The sequence below is a fragment of the Dermacentor albipictus genome, chromosome 8 (genome assembly GCF_038994185.2).
Source record: "Dermacentor albipictus isolate Rhodes 1998 colony chromosome 8, USDA_Dalb.pri_finalv2, whole genome shotgun sequence".
NCBI classification, from domain to species: Eukaryota; Metazoa; Arthropoda; class Arachnida; order Ixodida; family Ixodidae; genus Dermacentor; species Dermacentor albipictus.
In genome coordinates, this window is record NC_091828.1 from 114466251 (window position 1) to 114486928 (window position 20678).

General features: G+C 45.8%; 1 protein-coding gene across 2 annotated transcripts in view; it reads right to left on the reverse strand.

The window, feature by feature from the left end:
• Positions 1 to 20678, reverse strand: part of Smurf (SMAD specific E3 ubiquitin protein ligase) — a 118619-nt gene that overhangs the window by 7907 nt on the left and 90034 nt on the right. For both annotated transcript variants that reach the window (XM_065454227.2, XM_065454228.1), the window contains 15 exons: positions 17740 to 17848; positions 17255 to 17388; positions 14610 to 14781; positions 13074 to 13157; positions 10944 to 11133; positions 9859 to 10018; positions 9269 to 9515; positions 8713 to 9135; positions 6855 to 7089; positions 5657 to 5760; positions 4900 to 5014; positions 2201 to 2379; positions 1319 to 1456; positions 958 to 1078; positions 290 to 491 (listed from right to left, as the gene is read on the reverse strand). In XM_065454227.2, coding sequence (XP_065310299.1) covers positions 290 to 491; positions 958 to 1078; positions 1319 to 1456; positions 2201 to 2379; positions 4900 to 5014; positions 5657 to 5760; positions 6855 to 7089; positions 8713 to 9135; positions 9269 to 9515; positions 9859 to 10018; positions 10944 to 11133; positions 13074 to 13157; positions 14610 to 14781; positions 17255 to 17388; positions 17740 to 17848 — 2613 coding nt within the window. The remainder of the gene's footprint in view (positions 1 to 289; positions 492 to 957; positions 1079 to 1318; positions 1457 to 2200; positions 2380 to 4899; positions 5015 to 5656; positions 5761 to 6854; positions 7090 to 8712; positions 9136 to 9268; positions 9516 to 9858; positions 10019 to 10943; positions 11134 to 13073; positions 13158 to 14609; positions 14782 to 17254; positions 17389 to 17739; positions 17849 to 20678) is intronic.

Sequence of the window (20678 nt, forward strand, 5' to 3'; positions counted from 1 at the left end):
TGAGCTCACTAGCTGTTAAATGCACTAGCCGGTGAGCGCACTCTGCAATAAGTGTCACTACACTTTCTTGTGCGAAAACCTCAGAATGTGACTGACACCAAGCAACGCTCGCTCAAAGTGACACTAAATCCCTCCGTGTACTGCGACGTGACTCGTTCCTGCAGGCATGAGAGACATCGCGTGAAGTTCGCTTCCTTCAGTGACCAAATCCTCCTGTCTTATCTGTGATGGCGGCGTGTGATTAGATGACAAGGCGCAAAGCAACTACTGCTGGCGTCAGCACCCTCACCCTGGAGAGCCTTGAAGCCTTGGAGGGGAACCCGCGAGCTGCCCGTCACGAATTGGAGGAGCCGGGCTCGCCGTTCCTCGCTGTACGACTCGACGGTTCGCCAGAACCACTTGACCACATTGCTGTCGGCCGTGCAGTGCTTGAGCCGCGTGTTGGCCTTCCAGTCCTCCAGGTCGATCTTGCCCAGCCCGCCAATCACCAGCTGCGCAAGCGACGTGGCAGCAACCACAATGAAAGCCATGTCGTGCACCAGATGCGTGAAGTATAGTAGGGCAAGGAGGAAATATGAGATAGACGGACTTCTGGCAATCTGACTCCGCTGAATTGTAGCAGCCGTGACTGGGAGTCAAGCCCGCAAACTTGCGCTTAGCAGCAGAGCGCCCCAGCGACCGAGTCGCAGCAGCAGGCAGCATCGGGTAACAGTAATGCCCACAAAAATGGCAACGATTTTCACTTCGAGTCAAAGCTGCACCCTAAAAAATGTGCTGTTCTCAGCAGCATAATGAAGTTACTCCCTTATAGTCATAAAAATTTGAAAAACCTGCATTACGCATTCGAATTCCCTCGTCCACCAGTCATCTCAAAAGTCTCAATCTTGTTAGGTCAAAAGCTGAGCTCGAGATCACTGTCCAATCTACCTCGCTTAGGAGACAATGGAAAATCCTCACCTCTAGTTCTTTCTCGTCAAAGGACTTCAACAGGTTCGGATGAATGAGTTCACTGAAGCCCTTCTGTAGAGCCAGGAACTGCTGCTCGATTCCTCGCATGAACCGGTAGTTGACGAACAACCTGCACACGGAAATAAGTTCGTGCCACGTCGTCACAAAGGATGCTTCCACTGTATTTGCCGCACCCTCTGCTTCAACAATGTTGTGAGTACGAGGTCAGCCGTCTCGTTTACAGCAATAGAAATGAGTGGAGAAGTCTAAACTTGCGTAAGCCCTAAGTACAAAGCAAAAAATTAAGAGGAGGACGAAAAGAAGGAAATAGGCAAAGGAAGAAAGGGCATGTATACAGGCGAGCACGTACCTGACGTATTCCTTCTTGTTGTCGTCCGTGACGGGCAGGTCCTTGCCGTTGGGCTTGAGTTCGTGAACCTGGAGCTGTCCGAAGGCATTGTGCTCCACGGAGAAGGTTGTGTCTATGATGTCCCCGATGTCATTGTTCCTGAAAGGGAACAATGCAAAGAGTCAAGCACACAGCGGGAAGTGGCCTTGACAGCAAAAAATTTCAGAACATAGGATCGAAAGAAGAGGGATGACAGAAACGAAATCATCGAAAACAACAAATTAAAAGTGTGGAGCGCTCTTCAAAGGTGCGCTTTGTGCTAAAGAACCCCAAAACAGCTTCGCTTGTGTGCATACGTGTTGCTTATGCTGTTCCTTGGCTACAGTTCTATTTCCTTCAGCATCGAAGCCATTTATTTGTGTCACGGTCCAGTATTGGCATGTTTATTTTTGTCCATACGTAAATAACCACACTTTTGTCAAGGTAAGCCACAGTAAACATAACCTTACATAATGAGAACGTTTTCTTTCAGATTTTGGTGCAGCAAACTTGCTTCTCATATTATTTGGGGTACTTAACATTGTAGGGGCTGAAGAGTTGTTTGTCTTTCTTTTTTTCCCATATGACTGAATTGTGTTTTCTGGTGGCTTTTTTAGAAACAAAAATCAACTTCTTTATTATTTTGCTGTTGCAAAGGTATCTTTCATGCTATACTGGGATTTGTATAATACGCTTGGTCTTACAGTACTTCAGCCAGAATTACAGAGCCGCTACCGTACCATGGAGCTGGACAATGCCATGTTGAAAGCATGTTCAAGACGGAATTCCATGCACTTTCAACTTAGCTCTCTCAGAACTGCCCCACGTACAACCAAACAAACACGTTCTGGCTTGGCGACTCACAGCATCCAGGTCAGGCTTCGGTGCAGGTCCGGGTCAACGACCTCGATGTCGTCCAGGTGGATGGGCTTCCCCAAGAGCATCTTGTAGAAAGGCAGCGTAAAGCCGCCGTCTATGTAGTGGCCATGGAACACAGCCAACCCAATGACGCGTCCCACGAAATGGAAGTACGACAGGTGTTCCTGCGCAACACACAAACAAGGAAAAAGAAAATTACATTTCGAGATATTTAACGCTTTGCACCAAGCAATGAAACAAGGCCAGCGCCACTTTGACACTTGCGCCACACGTGCAAATCACAACAGTTTAAGCCAGTTGAGGTTCGCAATTTCTGAGAAAATTACCTGAGGGTAATCTGGCCCTGTGATCTTTCAGCTGCCCTGGGTACAATGGGCAGTACGTGGAAATGTCTAGTTTTCATGCCTGTGGCATTATTTATTATGGTTTATCTACCTAAACTTCAAAGCAACCATAATTTTTTTAAACACAAGCTGCACAAAAGCACAATCATTGCGAAATGTTGCATTTACAATGCAATGCAGTCAAACCTCAATATGACAAACCCGGATGTTACTGAGCAAATGCTAAATCTTTTCCACCAACACCAGCGTGTAACAAATGTATGCTTATAACGAACATGGGATGTAACCAAGGTATTCTCATGTCGGATGTGACTGCTATAACGAGGTTAAACTATTTTGTTGGAAATGGTCACTCTACAAAGCCACAAAGCCATTCGAAGCCAGAAGGACGAATGCAAATCCATGTAAGTACTAATTACCACTTCTGTGCTGACTGAACTGCCATGCCTGAAGCTCCCATGGACACTAGCGTCAGAGTTCCCCTCTAGTGGTTTTTCTAGGAAACTATGGGGCTTAGAAGTTCACAGGTTGCCTGTGTGACCTCGATGTCACCAGGATGCTTCTGGGATGAGCAATTCACTCCATTAAATAAATGTATCTCAGCAATGTCACAACTCGTAGAGTTTGTTATCTTCATTGCCGCAAGGTGGCCAGCGAAACCCCCGTGCCACGTACATATATGTGAGGAGTGTTTTTTTTCAAAGTGAGTCAAATTTATCAGCAGTGAAGTGGGGAAAAATGAAAAAAAAAAAAAATGGCGCAGAAGCCATTAACTGTCAATGGCAAACACATTTTTGTAACGAAGTTTTCATGGCTTAAATTGGCTCATTTCGAATACTCGAGTGTCCAAGCTATGCACATAAAGGTGTGTAGTTCCAAATACATGTCATTTTTGCTTAGTTTCGGTTTCGAAATTTTGCTCACTTTGAAAAAAAAGAAAATAATAAAAACATTCACATGCTCTAGTTAGAAAATAAACAGCCAATTCGCCACCAGCACATAGCAGTCATTCCCTCAGTTGCCCCAGTGATACTTAAGTAGGCCACTCCTGTTGGCTACTGAGCACCACAGACGGTCACCCAGACTTCCGCTATGTTTTTATTTCAGGTCAGCTCCTTCGCCTTCACGTACTTCCAGAGTCAGATAGTGCACAGTTCAATATCACGAATCATGTCACATACCTCTAATTCATCAGTGAGAGCACCCAACGACCTCTGAGATTGTGTCGATGATGCCGTTACAAATCAAGCATGTCTGAAACATTCCAGAGCTGCAGAAGAGGGGCAACATATTTTACTTCCCGAGGCACTTCCCATTACAAATGATCACAATGGGTTACTGATCAGAAGCATGATGACGACATACTTGCCAAATCTACTAAGCCCTTTGCAAGGGGACAAATTATTAACATTGAGGAACGCTCTGAGCGATCTGTTGCTGATATGCACAACACACTGCTGTCGCAGTGTGGAGTCACTGAACCTCTTACACCTGTGACGTTTGCACCTCGAGTGGAACGAGAACAAAAGGAGGTACGTTATTCTAATTGGTCAGAACTAAAGCAATGAGAACAAACAGGTTCTGAGAACAATGACGATGTGTTCTAGCTAACGGCTTCACTATGAATCAATACACCTCTGATTGGGTTGCATCGTGACAACTGCGATAAGCAAGTGTTAAGGATACAGTATTCTGTTGCTGGTAACCAGTTCCTAGTGTCACAGGCTACAGGCTCATACACAACTGGCAGCAGTTGGCAGCAGTTGGCAGCAGTTGCAAGACTAGTCGCAAATGGTCGCCTTTCTAGAAAAGCGACCATTTTGGGCCAGTCACTTGCTGTTCGATTTTTCAGTTGCGAGACTGCAGTCGCAAAACTCCTGAGCCAATCAGATGCACAGGAACAGGACGTCTGTATATGCCATTGCTGATTTTATGTGGTGATGCAACTGTGAGCAGATGGCGACTGGCCGGCCACACTTGCCGGTGTGAGCATCCGTTGCCTTCAATCGCTTTTTGGTCGCCCGTCGCAAATGGTCGCACAACCTGCTCACGTCGTCGGTGGGAGTGTGCTTTACAACTAAGATCTGAGGGCATACACTCTGTATCTGGGGGCCGCGCTAAATCTAGACAGCTCCTGCCTGTTGCAGGCCCTGCAGTATGCCACAGATGACCAACAACAACAACAACAACAACAACAACAACAACAACAAACACTATGACACAACACTCCGGTTCATAAGTGGCCAGGATGTCTGAAAGAAATGCAGCAGCCTCGCATGACCAAAATATACAGAGGTGTGCAAGTCGGCACCGAAGTGGCACGGAACTATCGACACGCACCGGATTCACCGAGGAGTCCGGGTTGATCTGGAGGGTGTAGATGTCGTCGCGTGTGTACTGGAACAGGCCATAGTACGGGTTCAGCATCTCGTGCGACAGAAGGTACAGCCACTCCCTGCAAGACAGGCGACGATGCAACGCATAGAAAGATTAGTACAAAGGAAAGCTAAGTCACTGGCTAAACATGGGTGTGTTTATTATTAAGTGATGAAGTTTAATGTCATGAATCCAGCAGCCGGGCAGCAAGAGATAGATACTGAAGCAAAGCGCTGCTGAATAATTTCTGCCACCAGGGTTTCTACAAGGGACACAAAGGTCAACAGGTCAATATAGTTTAGACTGGTTAAGTATTATTCCAAGACTCTATACTCATTTATTCAAGCAGAAAAGGGTTGATTTTAAACAGCAGCACGTTGCCATTTCTTCCACATTCGTTTTCCTTTTCAATATTAATTCTACATTTCAATTAAAAGCACGCAGTTAGCTTCCCCTATGCCTTCCTTAGCTCTGTCTGCTGGCTTCATGTGGCCAAGAAACGTGGGATTCTGTAAATCCAGTGAATGAAGGAGACAGGAGCAGCTCAGATACGCTAGTGCACCAGGAAATACTAAAGCTAAGCAACAACGAGACGTCTATGAATGCTAGAGGGATGCCCCACGATGCCGTGCAGGCTATGGTGCAGCATCCTCGCTTGTTTATTCGAGACTTGTCAGTTCTGTTCTCTCTTTATTTCTTAGAAATATAAAGCCCTGCCCACCTGGCCACGCCCCCGTAGTCGAGGCCTTCCTCGCCACGGAACTTGACCATGAGCCGCTTTTTGAGGTCCTTGGGACGCATCTTCATGATGAGCCGATACGACTCCTGCATCGCAAACCAAAATGTACGAGTTGTATGTAAGTATAAGCAATTTTATAAGGAGTAAGCAAATGTATAAGTTACTGTTTGCAAGACCATGTTCACATTGGGCAGTTAAGTGCTAACCAGTTGCCATCTGTAATAAGAGCACACAGTACTTTCCATACCCTTTCCATACCCTGTCTATACAGTCTTACAGAAGCTACAGCTATAGAAGCTAAGTCTGCAATATCATGTTCACCTTGAGAAGTCAAACTTTATTCAGCTGTCAACTGTAACCATAGCACACAGTACTTTCCGTACCCTTTGTGTCAGCATGTCTGTACACTTTAATGTATTGCGCACGGTCACACAGTTATGTTTTCATGAATATGGCGCAACCTTGAAAATAGCAGATGGGCGGACTCTTTGAGAAACAAGTACGAATATGTTACAGTCCCACTACCGATTAAAATAATGAGCAACCTAACATGACAGGGCAATAGCAAGCTTCTACTGTCCTTTCTTTTGTCTGTCAAGAAGCTGATAACTGCATGCATGAAGCCAATAGCCGTTATGTTATGCTATGTTATGCTAGTGTTATGTTATGCTAATGTTATGCACGTGAGAGCACAAGCACTAGATATTCCGGGCAGTATCGAAAGTTGGCAGAACGAGCCGATACTCACTCATACTGTTTCACTAATATTTTCGCAGGCAATGCACTAACTGACACTCACATGCACTCACACTCGTTGGCGCTCACTCACGGGTCTACTCGTGTCCACTCATACTCACCAACACTGACTCACATTCGCAATCACCGATGAGTGCCATTCATCGGCACTCACTCACTCGCATACATACTCATGCCCACCCGCTTACCTTAAAGTCACTTAAGTTCACACTCACGTCCATAAAAGATCACCATCACCGACTTTTGTTCGTACCCGCCTTAGCCGGCACTCTCTCCATGTTCACACTCAAGCCCATTCCCTGCCTCCATCACTAACGCTCGATCTCGGGCTTGCAAAATGACTGCGCAGTAAATGTGGGTGGGTGTATTTGCGAGCGAGTATGCCCACCCACGTGCAGCGAAGCACTCAGACGAGAGCGGTCACCTCGAAAATGTCCTCCCGAGAGACCTCCAGGCGGCAGTGGCCCGACTGGGGCTGCACCGTCTGCAGCTCCTGCCGCAGAGCCGTCAGCTTCTGCACCAGGTCCCGCTTGTACTTGGGCAGGCACGACAGCTCGGGCGACGACGAGCGCTCCATGATGAGCGCCGACGATGACGTGGGACTCGTGACCGTCGGTGCGGGACTGTTGTTCGCCAGGTAAGGCACCCCGCCGCCACCGCTGCAGGAAGGGAGGGGACTGTCAAGACTAGAGTGCGCACTCACTTCAGTGGTTCTGTGACAAGCGTTTAGCTGACGCACCCCCACGTGTAAGCTGACAAGCCCCACCTTCCAGAAATGCTGTGGTCCAGAGCTGACATGAGCGTTAAGACGTCAGAGAGAGAGAGGAAGGGGAAAGGCAAGGAGGTTAAGCAGAGGGGAAGATCCGGTTTGCTACCCTATGCTGGAGAGAGAGGGGAGGGGGAGGTAAAGTGACAGGATAACAGGTCAGCAGTCGAAATAAGCAAAATGCAATTGAGTACAGGAGTAAAAAGAAGCAAGGAAGAGATGGAGGTAGGACTGTGAAAGGTTGAAGCAGTGATGCGTTAACGCAGAGATAAACAGAGCACTGGATTCCAATAATCCAAAGATGACACAAGTTGACAGTAAGATGGAGGCTTGAAGGGAGTAACAGTAGTTGAACAGGGAATGTTGGTGGGGCCAACATTTTGACAAGGGGAGTTGTATTCATCAGGACAGCAGCTGCTTTCCTTAGTGGTGTCTATATGTAAGCGTAGCTCACTCTCTCCCACCCTAAATGGGTGAGAAGGAGGAGAATCAGCTGGCACAAAGTGTGGGAAGCTGATGTCAATGTACTGACAAGAGTGAAAAACAGGACAGGTGATAAAAGGGGGAGGGACAAAGGGAAGTTCGGTCGTGTGCTGGAAAGGGGGACAATGGGGTTACTAGTGTTGGGTTCCTTCAGAAAGCGGAGGTAAAAACTGGGAACTGAAAAAAATGTACTCATATAAGCGAGTGCTGGCAATCCAGTGCATCTGCAACAGTACGCATCTGTATCGCCAAAACATGCCAAGACCAGATTTGCTCGAATGTGCCATCCATGACCCGACCAGCATAGAAAGCTCAGCTACAACTATGGTAGCATAAATATACTTCTGACAAAAAAAAAAAGAACATTTTTACAGACACTCTACAGCAGCTCAGTGCTGTCAACTTCTTTCATCCAACCTGCCATAGAAACTTTGGTTTATTTTACTCCCTTAGATTTCTTCACAAAAATCCCTACGTTACTGGCAGATCTTGTATGACTCCTTTGGCGAGTCCAACTTTGTGTTCTACAACATTTCATGTCATGTTCCTAACCTTTGTTCATATCCTGCATAGTAATTCATTAAGGCCAGTGAAGCTCTAGGCAGTAAATGAGACAACAGGTCATTATTTTACTAGTACAATGCATGGTCACACGATTGCCACTATCCTTGCCGGTGGCAGTACTTGTATGATGGCACAGCACTGCTCACGAGTGTGGCACTGCTCATAAAACTTGCCCAGTCTATAAATGCGGTACTGTTGACGAAAATCGCAATGCTCCTCCACACTTCTCAAGTGTGGAACATCTTGCAAATGTGGCAATGCTCACAAGGGTGATAGTGCTCAAAGCAGTGAAGTCGCAGAACATCCTTTAATAGAACAGCACAAGAGACAGGATAAGTTGGCGGCAAACAGCATTCTGCCTTCAAAGGTGTTGGCTTATCAACTAGCTCGGATTCAGACCTTACCACAGGACAAGCACCCGTGATTACGCTAGCTTCAAAATTTTGCCCCAACATGAAGCAACACTCACAAGAAGCTGTTCCGGTGGTTGTTGGTCGCCGTCATTGAAGGCACAACAGGTGGCAAGCCGTTTACATTGATGGGTGACATGGGGCTCTGAGGGGGCGGCAGCGACGACGGGTTAGTCGGCTGCGAGGGAGCGTTGTTGACGTGTGGCTGGACGCTCCCGCCGGGAGGGTTGGCGTTCGTTGTTAATGGGTTGGGCGGACCCGGTGGGCTACGCTGTCCACCAGGCGGGCCTGCTGGCGGAGGTGGTGCCTCTCGGGAAGTGCTGGATGGAGCCACGCTGGGCTGAGCCGCCGTGCTCGACGATGTAAGGCTCGAAGATCCGGAGGTCATGTTCGAGGTCGGAGCAGAAGGCGCTGGTGAAGCATGGGCAGGAGACATCTGATGTCCCTGTGCCGATGGCATTTGGGACATGGGCAGTGCTCTCCTGGAATGAAAAGACATTGGCCTGGCTTGGAATCCGTCTCTCTAACTGGCTCAGTTCCCTCGCCCAGACAGACAAAGAGAGAGAGAAAAAGAAAGCTTTTGCATAATAGCAAAGTCTTCACAAGCTTGCTTACCTGGCAGCTGGCGTGAGTCCCAGCAGAGGGAGGCGAGGGTCGGTAAACTGTGTGGTGCGATTGTTGTGGTCCACGTAGTACAGCCGTCCCGTGGGAGTCGAACGAATCTCCCAGCCCCGAGGCAGGGGTCCCAGGGCTTCAAGGTCGCCAGAGGGGAAGTCGCGAGGCACCCTGGGGTCGTGCCATGTGCTGACCCCTGTTGCCACGTGGTAGAAGTAGACCTGGCCCTGCTGTGTCGTCCGCACCTCTGTGGGATTGAAGGGAGGAAGATGGGATAAACTGCTTGTCAGACTCTTCTTCGCTCGCAGTGCTCGTGACGACTGAAACATGCATTAATGCTTAGAAATGAGCAAATGTGTCTAAAAGTGCCATCATGATTCATTCTCACCGTTGCCGCTACTCGATCATGGCAGCTAGTGCTTCGAGAGAGCTGGAATGCTCATTTACAACCGTTAAGCGATAACAATAAGTTAAGTGCTAGTGCAGGACTACAAGGCATGGGATCAGCATGATTTTATTTTTCAGTGGCACTATTCATGGCTGAGTAATACTCACCAATACACTTTCACTATGCAAATGAGGCTTTTTACCATATCCCTCAGGAAGGTCAGCTGCCCTGTGAAGCTGGTTGCGGGCCAGGTAGTTACGATGCCGCGTCGACCGCCGCCGAGCGTTGGACTGCGGTGTGTCCGCCTGTGGAGAACTCGCAGGTGGCGGAGACGGTGATGGTGGTGCTCCATTGCGCTCATCCTGAACGAGAAAAGTCACGACTCTAAGTCACGTTTGTCATGGTTCGAAACGCAGCAGCACAACTTCGGACCGAGACAGAAATGGAAGAGCGGTCAAGGACAAGCGCTAACCTTTCAACTCTGAATCTTTTACAACAAGCGACAAATATACATGTGCTGTAGAATGAAAACAAGGAATAAAGGAAAAAGCAACAAGAGAGCAGCGCATACAAAACAACAATAAAAAACATACCACAAGCCCGCACTTCACCCCAAAAAAGACGGTTCTTTCTGCGATAAATTGACGGATGGCTTGCTCACATATGGTGTGCCTCCCTGCACTGTCTGTGCTGCTTCGACAATTTTGCATGTGGCGGTGATCGTGATGACCACTGACAATGGTTATTTGTTAAAACCACCATTGTGTGCAACCACAAGTGCTACAGCGAATGGCTAAAAAACGCTTCTTTACCATTGCAAGCATTGTTACTTTGCTCGCGCAAACTCTGCTGTTCGGTACATATGCCACCCTTTGGTTTATCTCCTTCTTAGGGTCACATTGCTACATCTTGAATCATGCAGAACCAACAAGCCCAATCTTTGATGTTACTAAGTACTTTGTCAGCAAAGTACTTAGTAAGTACTTAGCAGTAAGTAGTACCAATAGTACTTACCAGTAAGTAATAAGTACTTAGCAAGTACTTATAGGTAAAGTATGTAGTACTTACGTATAAGTAATACATACTTTACCTTTATACTACCTTTATACCTTTACTTTTGTACCTTATAGGCAAAGTACGTAGTACTTTACCTATAAAAACACAAAGCTGCCATGCAGGGGGGGGGGGGAAGGAGGGTAGACATGCATGATGTACGATAGTGCATCGCTGTTATAGGAATGCAGGTTCCAAGCAGGTAAAACAAATTGTATGCAAAAGCTGGCCAACCTGCGGAGGAGGTGGAGGCGGAGGAGGAGGAGGTGGCTGCGCTTCATCATTGGCCGTGGACGATGCAGGCGGAGGCAGAGACCGGCGCTGAGCCCGAGAGTTGGCTGCGCTGCCAGCGCTGATGCTGCCGACATGCATGCTGTTCCGGTTAGACAGGGGGGCAACCATGTTCACCATTTCGTATGCAGGCCTGGAGGATAGAAAGGTAAAACGAAAGGCGTGTCAATGCCAACGCTTCAAGCACAGCGCGCCATCCTCACTCGCAGCAGAAAATTGGACTAAATGGTCTAGCATTTTAAGCTGTCCAAACCAGTCCTATAGGGCTTAGCACTAAAACGAGTGGGACACAGGTCCCGATGCTAGTCGTTACATAATAGTGATTTAGGAATTGGACTAGTTGGAGGGTATACGTGATGCTGGTCGTCACCAAGCTGTTAGTTACCCAACTTCTTGATTTTTATACTTTCTTTAGCAAACAGAAGCAATGCGTGGAACATGTAAAACCCAGATGCAAGGGATCATTCTGTTTTCCTTACTTTCAATGTGACAAGCTATCAAACACTGAAAAATCAGACTACGTGGCAGATAGGCACTCTTTTTTGTGGCGAGAGCCAACAACAATTGAATTGTACATCCATCTCCTGCTTTCCAGATAAAAAGGTTTGCTCCATCAACTAAACTGTTCTGCCCTGCATCCTATTCTGGTCCTGCACCCTTTTAATATTAAATGTGCTGCCTCTATTCTGTCACAAAATGTAGCTTGCAACAGAAACTTTTTAACACAGCAACTCTAGACAGCGCACAGTTTCTAAATCCTCAAGGCATAACATTTCAGTTTTGTTAGAGCGATGCTACTGAGAAAATATGAGCCAAAAAGCAAGACTGCAATAGGTAAGAACAATTACAGACCGGCAGCTAAGGTGTTTGAACATATGATCAGGCAAGAGTCGTAGAGTACAGTCACAGTAGTGAAAGCAACATTTCAGTAATGCTTTAGAGTGAGATCATCGGGACTATACAAAAACAAGTGTGTTTACCAACATCAGTAGAAGACTGACAAAATGGCATTAAAAGAAAACACCATGTCTACGCTGGTGGATGAAAGCTTCAAAACACTGTGACAATACCTCTGAAGAAAACGAAAAAGCAATAACCTGAATAAAATAAAAGAGATAAGACAAACCTCTCCACGATTTTCACAACCATACTGAGGTGCACAGGGCACTGTGCTGGTAATGTCGCGAATTCTGTAGTGTTTTTACGCCTTTGGGTCTTTCTTGGTGAAGGGAAAGCCCACAAAAAGTCCAGATTGAGCTTTTGTTTATTTTCAAAAACAATGTACTTCTTTCGCAATGATTACCAATTGACAAGTTTCGGCCAGATAACAGCAAAATGTATAATGCCCTCGACGTCTTTTCGTTTTTTTTCCCCATTTCATGTTTTTTTCAGCACACAAGGTGCCTCCTCCACCTTTCAGTATAATTGACTTTCACCCGACTGCAGAGCTGCCATACATCATCCTACAGCTAGTTAAGCTAGTTAAAGGGACACTAAAGCGAAACAATAAATCAGTTTAGACTAATGAAACATTGTTTGAGAGCCCTGCAGGCAGTCATTAAAAAAAATAGTTTGATTATTAGATAGGATGAAGGTCAAAGTATCAGTATTTGAAATTCACGCCAAATCCCTGACGTCAGCGTGACGTCAGGGATTCCAGAGTATGTTTTCGAATTTGGGCTGCAGTGGCTGAATAAAGGTTCCCGAAACTTGCCATGTTTAATATTTGGTTGCTTTAGAACACAATATAGTCAATCTGTGCTGTTATATATAATTAGCAGGCCCTAGAAGATGCCATCAAAATCCAAGACGTCACAGCCCCCAGGTGCGGGAACTTAAGCAGGCGTCGCCACCTGTACTTCGTTCTTGTGCTTTTTCTGGCTTACCAAATGCCTTATCGTTGTAAGAGTGGTGTTTTTGGTATTGTAGAACGGTAATTTACTGATGCAGAAGAAATCATTTTTCACTTTAGTGTCCCTTCAAATGTCAGAAAACATTTAAAGTGTCACTCTCCTGTTTATAAGGCAAAATGATTACACAATTGCCTTAAAACAAAGTTCCTCGATGACTAACCTGAGCGGTTTCTCCCACTGCGTGGAGCGGCTCCAGTGGTTGACGTAGTAGAGGCGGCCAGTGGCCGTTCGTCGCTGCTCCCACCTGAATGGGGAAGACAACCTTGTCGTAACCACCCGGTAAGAATCATTACATGCCACAGCATCTACTGGATCAACGAGAAGCACCTGTGGTCATAGTCTCAACTGATCACTTCGAGGATGCTCTCACTTTTGCGTGATGCGACAACCAGCACTACCTACAGAATGACAAAGCGACGAGTACGCAGTCGATATATGCGCATGATCAAAAGAATGCGAACCACAGCTTTGGCACGCACACACACAAAAAAAACGAACTTCTTGGAAACTCAGAATGACAACCTGAAACTGACAACTGCACTGCAACTTTGAACTGCAGTTTTTGGTACCTAGTTATACATGCCAAGGCATCAAGGAAATTCAGCATTCTTGTAGAAAACCTGCTCCACATACTTTTGTTCACAGCTGCACCTGGTACAGTTGAACCTTGTAATAACAAAGTCGTATCTGACACTAAAATACCCTCGTTATATCTGATGTTTGCTATAGGTGTACTTTCACTACACTGATATTGGAAATGTTTTATATTTACTTCGTTGTACCGAGGTGTGACTACTGTTCAACATTAGCTGAACGATTTTGAAATAAATGCCATTCCTTCCATAGTGTGCACTTCCACTACCTTTAGCCCATCAGCACACACTGAAAGCAATATTTCGAAAACCAGTAAACCGAGACGGTAGCCCACACTACGACAGTACAGAGACAAACTCCTTTTTACCTCTTGGATACAAAAGGCTGGTACAGCTAGAACATAGTCACACTTACATTTCCTGCAACCTGGGAAGCTTCTTAATTAAAGTGCTATTTCCTGTTGGCACAAAACATGTGCAGTTATTACATACCATCATGTCTAGTGCACAATAGTGATTGCAACACAAACCATTACGTTTGACACCTACTACAACTTGTTAATGCACAAGTTACAAAGCTAATCAGATACACGCGCAAACACAAAAGGAAATCCAGAAAGTGTGAAGCAAGAACCCACCGCACACTCCCTGTTGCAGTGTTCACTGGCTAAACAGCACCAAGACTGAATCTAGACGCCGATGACAACAATACTCATGGGCCATTACTCAGGCACATGTTAAGAGAAGCTCCGAATGGACAAAATTAATTTGGAACCCTCCACTATCTAGCATCTCTCATATCCCTGAGTGCACCCTTAAGATATTAATTATCAATGTCGACTTTAAATGTCACACAAAAGGCTTTCAAGATTTGGGGACAGAGCGAGAAATGATTCGAGGCTGTACAGGTCTTCAATTCCAAATCCAGTTTGACTACAGACTCATCTTTGAAAGTGCATGTGGCTTTGCAAAGAAGTCCGGCGACTGCCTTTTTGAACATATGCATAGGAATCTAGAGTGAGGTGCCGATACAAACACGTCAGGTAAAGTAGCACAGCATCACACGGACATGAGTGGACAAAAAAAAGGAGGCAGGTACATACCCTTCAGGCAGGTCTTCGTGACAAGCAAGGGCGCTCAGGTTGTTGTCGACCACGACGTTCTGGCTTCCGAGGCCGTGCCCATCCCGGGAGAGTAGGCTGATGACGATTTGGCCTCGAACAAGGTCCCCACCCTCCTCCCCCGGCGTATTCCTCATCAGGTCTAGCCGCTGGTCTGTCGGGAACAAGAGGACAGGTTGGCGAGCATGAGACACCTCACTTAGAAAGGAATGAGTTGCAGGTTGTGAGAATGTTCGCACTTCCGTTCACGAGAATACGACCGAGAGTGACTCAGGCATTTGCTTTGAACATGGACAATCATTAGTCACCCGATATTCTGAATGAAATTATGGGCTTTTACGTGCTAAAACCACTTTCTGATTATGAGGCACGCCGTGGTGGAGGGCTCAAATTTCGACCACCTGCGGTTCTTTAACGTGCACCTAAATCTAAGTACCATGGACATTTTTGCATTTTGCCCCCATCGAAATGCAGCCGCCGTGGCCGGGATTCGATCCCGCAACCTCGTACTCAGCAGCCTAGCACCATAGCCACTGAGCAACCACAACGGGTACCCGATATTCTGGCATCGCGAGCCGAACTTGCTCGATTTTTCAGTTTATCTCTATTGAGGAACTATTCCATGCATGTATTTCAAGTAGCTGGCTTATTGTACGGAAGGTGAAAAAAAAGCTCTCTTTTTTGTGCTTGTACTACTGTGCTGTCATTTCCTTTGTTCCCAAGAGCACTTGAGACCCCACAAGATAAGCACAACAAAGCACGGATATCATGTTGCTGACAAGTTACAGTGTATACAAGGTACAATGATTATGCAAAAGCTAGCATATACACAGCTCTCATGACAAACAGCATGGGTTTAGGTGCAGTCAGGTGGTGTTAACCTATGAGCCTTCCATCAAAAGACGGTTTTGGTTTAGCGTATGCTGTAAAATAGCGGGTATGCGCAAAATGCTAAACAATCCATCGCGTATAGCATACGCATGCTATTTCGCAGATTTAGCGTCAGTGGTTCGCATAGTTTACGTAGAACATTGCAGCGGTCCCAGCTACCCGCTTCGAATTGAATTTGACGTTGCTTCTGTAAAATTCACTTCGTTCATAGCAGATGACTGTGTAATTGGCTTTCGCTTAGTCTCAGGCCACTTCGACGAGAGAATATTATGGTTAAACTTGTGGAGTTTTCAAGATCCCTTCTCGTTCCGAATGAGTTGAAGCCTAATGAAAAATTCGAGATCTGAGCACTACATACTGGTGAAGTCGGGAGATAGCAGCGATGACGGCATATGGCCCCTGAGATCCGAAGATCTTGCAGGGCGACTAAAACTGTAACAAATGTGCGCAGCTTAGCGTATGCTATATACTCTAGCGTATGCTATAGTTGCGTACGCTATACTATAACTGTCTAAACTCTGCCAGACAAATAAGTCCTGTTTTATGGTTTCAAGTCAGCCGTGGCATCCACGTTTGGCTTACCTCTTTTGTTCACCTGGTTTATTTACTTCTCAGGCTTTCCTTACAAACACCAACAGTTTTCCATAATTAACTTTATTCTTTCTGCAGCACTACCCAGCCCTCTCACCCCATTTGCTTACTATCTAAAGTACATCACATGATTTCATTAGATTTTTCTATCATTTGATTGGGTCTTTGCTAGTGCTGGAGTTGCTGCCAAGTTTACTGGGACTCTGTCATGTTTACAATACACTACCAGGAGACCTTTACTGAAATGCTGTTCGTTGATAAGGACATAGCCATCATGAAAACAGTGGTTCCACCAGCAATATTCACGCGAATATCAAGACTGCTTCATGTTTAGAGGTTTGTTTGCTACAGTTTATTTGTATGCATAGCTTCTTGTCCACATAAAGCTGCACGCCGTGTTAATGAATGGCTGTCTCAAACAATAGCTTGCACAGTGCGTAGCCATCAGCTTTAGCATATAAAGTTGGTTGAAACACTTCAAGGAGCTACATGGGCAGCTTGCACGGGCAGCTATTACTGGTGTTTGTCATGCCTCACCTTTACAATTACTTCTTATAATGCATTTGCAACGGACCACTGCTATCCCATCCCATGTTTACCATGGGTGACAATTCTGATCTGCTACTTCAGTTGCTCCAATGGCAAATCAAGTGCACATGAATTGCATGACGAGAAAAATAACTGCTTCTATGCCCGCCTCTACAGGCTCCACAAGTACACTCGAGGTCATTTCCCTCACAAAAGTGAAAAATTGGGATCCCAGCCAGCGTATGCACCATATTTGGCATGGAGATGCACAAATATCAATAGAAAAGCTCTGTCCCAAGAATAAACTTAAAAGGAACAATCTGTACAAGAACAATCTGTAACAACTTACAGACCCATTATGCCGAACGGGGTATTCAAAATCGATTAAATCAAGTCAATTGCAATGCCATCTTAAGGTAATGCTGTTAGTGAGGCTAGTTGGTTGCTATGTTCTTGATTTGTGTTACCAGCACAACATAAATGGGACACAACACAACACTTTATGCCGTGTCCCACGTCTTCACTTAGCGCGATGTTTATAGTGCGCTGGAAACGGGAATGAAGTACACAACATTTGAAATGTCCTAAAGAAAGAGCCGCAGATACAGGTAACTCACAGCCAGTGTCCTTGAGCTGCTGTATGGCATTGGCCATGATGCGCACACATCCGAGAAAGCCGGCCCCCTGCTTCTTTTGGACCTTTTTGTGGTTCCACACGCTGATTGTGATGGAGTCCGATCGGCTCAGGTACCTGGCCATAGGAAACGACAGGTGAGCCACGCACAGGCACACCACTGAAGGCTTCCAACAAAGAGCCCCACGTAATAGCGCAGCTGTTACAAGTTTCAAGAACTCTTAACATTAGAATACTCAAGGCACATCCATCGTTTCTGCGTCTACTGAATGACAATTCATGCAGAGGGCGTGCTTTGAATGAGATTCAAAAAGGCCAAGCATTGTTCTGCGGCAAGTGCTTCTTTAACATGTAGAATATTTCAAAAATGCTTTGATAGTGTGCATTATGATACAAGCATGCACACGCTTGAACACACTTAATTTAAACAAGAGTTGAAAAAAGTGCCTCGGAGGGAAATTAACTTACAGGTCATAATGCTGATTCCACTTGGGATCGAGAGTATTTTTACAGGCATCCGTCGAATGGCACTGGCCCGAACCATCTACGCTGATCTTGCAGAATGGGTCGGGAAGACCTGCAAAGAAAAGGAGATGCCGATCAACACAAAATAGTGCATGGCAAAACGTGGTTTACCCTTACAAATGTTTAGACACTGCATACTAGGGCATTTCCCCTAACCAGTATTCATTCGTTAAAGAATCATAAGCACGAGGAGAGTTGGACATGTTCAAAGCAGTTTGACAAATTGTGGGCACTGAAAGAAGTGCACAAACTCAAGTGAAAGCCTGTTACATGGCAGCACAATTATGTACAGTCGGTGTATAAAAGTTCCAGAGATGCGGATTCTTCGGAAAAGTTATACTGCTCAGTTTGGGCATGCTGAGTCTAAACCAATGAGGCGCTGTATTAGTGTCATGTAGCGATTCAAATTGTAAGTCCAAATGTCAAAGCTTTCATGAAGGCCAAAGCTTTGGCAGCCAAGGCTTTCGTGAGGCTCAGTTTGCTATAGAGTGCACATCCCATAAAATTTTGATGGCCATAGTACTAAACTAGTGAAAAATGCTTAGATGCATGCAACTCCAAACACTGACCGCACGCTGACCATTGCTATGACAAATTATCTGAATTTTTTTTTTTCAGATTTTGAGTGAGTGTTGTATGCACCACAGATGAATCACTGGCCTTAATATACGCTTGCATCAATGTGATTTGCTCTTTTTATTTTAAATATGGTAGAGTCTTCATTAACAGGAACAGTGAGCATGTAGAAGTGGCGCGAAATTGTGTTTAGATGGGGCAGAGTAGAAACACTGTACCATTAAAAAAATAATACTGATACTTAGCAGTACGTGAGAAAGATGGGTCAGGAAGACGGAGTTCTGCTAAGCCAAATGTATGATTGTGTTAGGTGTGTGATAACTGAACACCTAATTTTAGCAATACCATCAAAGGAAAGGAAGAAGGCTACAACTGACGCACACTATCTGATCATATCTTGTGATATGATTTGACATAGAGATGAAAATTCTGTACATACACAGCTACACAGAGCAATGTCTCTCCCACAGAACATGGTTTACCAGCTGATTGGGCAAAGCCCCACCATCTCACACCAATATGTGGAGCAAATAATGGGCACTGTTTTGCGTTGTCTGCGTTAAGGCTTGTTGGAAGGGACTTGCGGAATCAATCATTTATCACACAGTTCAGTCATGCCTTATAACTACACACTAGCCTGCCCTGTAACAAATTTTAAGATGGAATAAAATGGCACATCAAATTATTGGTTATGCTGACACACAGTTTCATATCACAAATGTTCAAGGGCAATCTGGTGCCAGCACCTGTGTCGGCTGCAGGTACAGCCATTCATTCAGCATGGAGATGATGGTCATTACATGAATTTGCCCAAACTTTGTCCATAAGGACTCAAAGGACATTGTGCATCGTTTTATATCAAGGCCACTGAAGCTAAATTTTTCACGCAAAATCTTTTGTTTCATATCGGTTAACCTTATTTAGCCTCTATATACAGGCCTGGCTACAGGTCTGGCTTACAGGTTGTCAGAAACAAGGATGACAATTTAGATATAATCAATATATTTATATTAATGAGAGCCATTTAGCAAACATCACCTACATTGTCTGCTTCCTCTTATAGCTGTGACTAGCAGAAAGTCAAGCCCTTCGGGATACCCATAATCTCCTTACCAATCAGGATTCAACTAGTAGTAACACTTACAATCGAATGTGTTGCAATTTATCAATGTGCTGCAAGTTATGCCCTTATATACGTTAATTGTGAATGCAAGAGAGACAACCGCTCAAAATAAATGCTGCGAGGCTAGCCCATTGCGAAGAACAATAAAATGGTTGCAATGTGCTTTGTTAACGAACCCATGCCTACATCATAGAAAATTTCAACTAATAGCCATAATTCCAAGGGTAGGGCAGCCTGACAAATTATAGGGCCTTAATTCTCCTTTGCAAGATCTCATTTGCATTGCGCCCAGTTCTGCTATGTCTGCCTACGAGCAGAAAGGTTCAGGATGCCCACGAGACACAGGCTATTCCATCATCAAGCCTGACTAGTTTCATTACAAGTCTGGTTATAAACAAAGCACTACATCATCTCCCAGAAACAAAAATGTGCGGGCAAAACATTCCCTAGGAGGTTAAAGAAAAGAAAAAAAGGGAGGGGGAGGGGGGGGGGGGTGTTCCCAATCCCAGCTATCTTGCTAGCCAGCTACCATGAAGCATGCCATGCCAGAAAAAACAAAGACAGAAATCTCGAGCCAATTGCCCGCTGCGATGGTGGAGGCACACACAGACAGCCGCGGCAAAACGCACGATGAAGAATGAAAGAACAGCGAGCGAGACTTGGCCAGTTCAGCAGGAAGGAAAGGAGGAGCCACAACGTCCCCGTCTGCTCCTCTCCCACGATACCAGGGCTTTGGGAGGCCGTCCGACGACCTCCAGGAGAGGGCGAAACCTTAAGGGGGGCCCGCCGGAGGGGTGGTGGAGGCACAGAGAGAGAAAAATAAAAATAATTAACGAGAAAGAAAACTAGCGAGCGTGATAGCCTCTGGAAGCCGTAGGGAGAGGGATGCGGCGCGTATCCGCGTCTACGCAACAGCCATACTCCGCCCGGCCACTTTAGAACCGTGCAGCGTTCCCGCGAAGGCAGCGAGGCGCGCTGAGGTGGACGGATGCGCGGCAGAAAATAGTGCAGCGATATGCATACATTACAGTGCAGCAGGTCTGTGCAGTGGCGTCGTTTGGCGAGTCGCCCCACACTGCGGCTGCGTCGTCTTGGAAAAAGGTTGCGCTGCCAGTAATAGCAGCACGCTCATTCATTCATTCATTCATTCATTCATTCATTCATTTGGTGTTGCAGCCGCAGC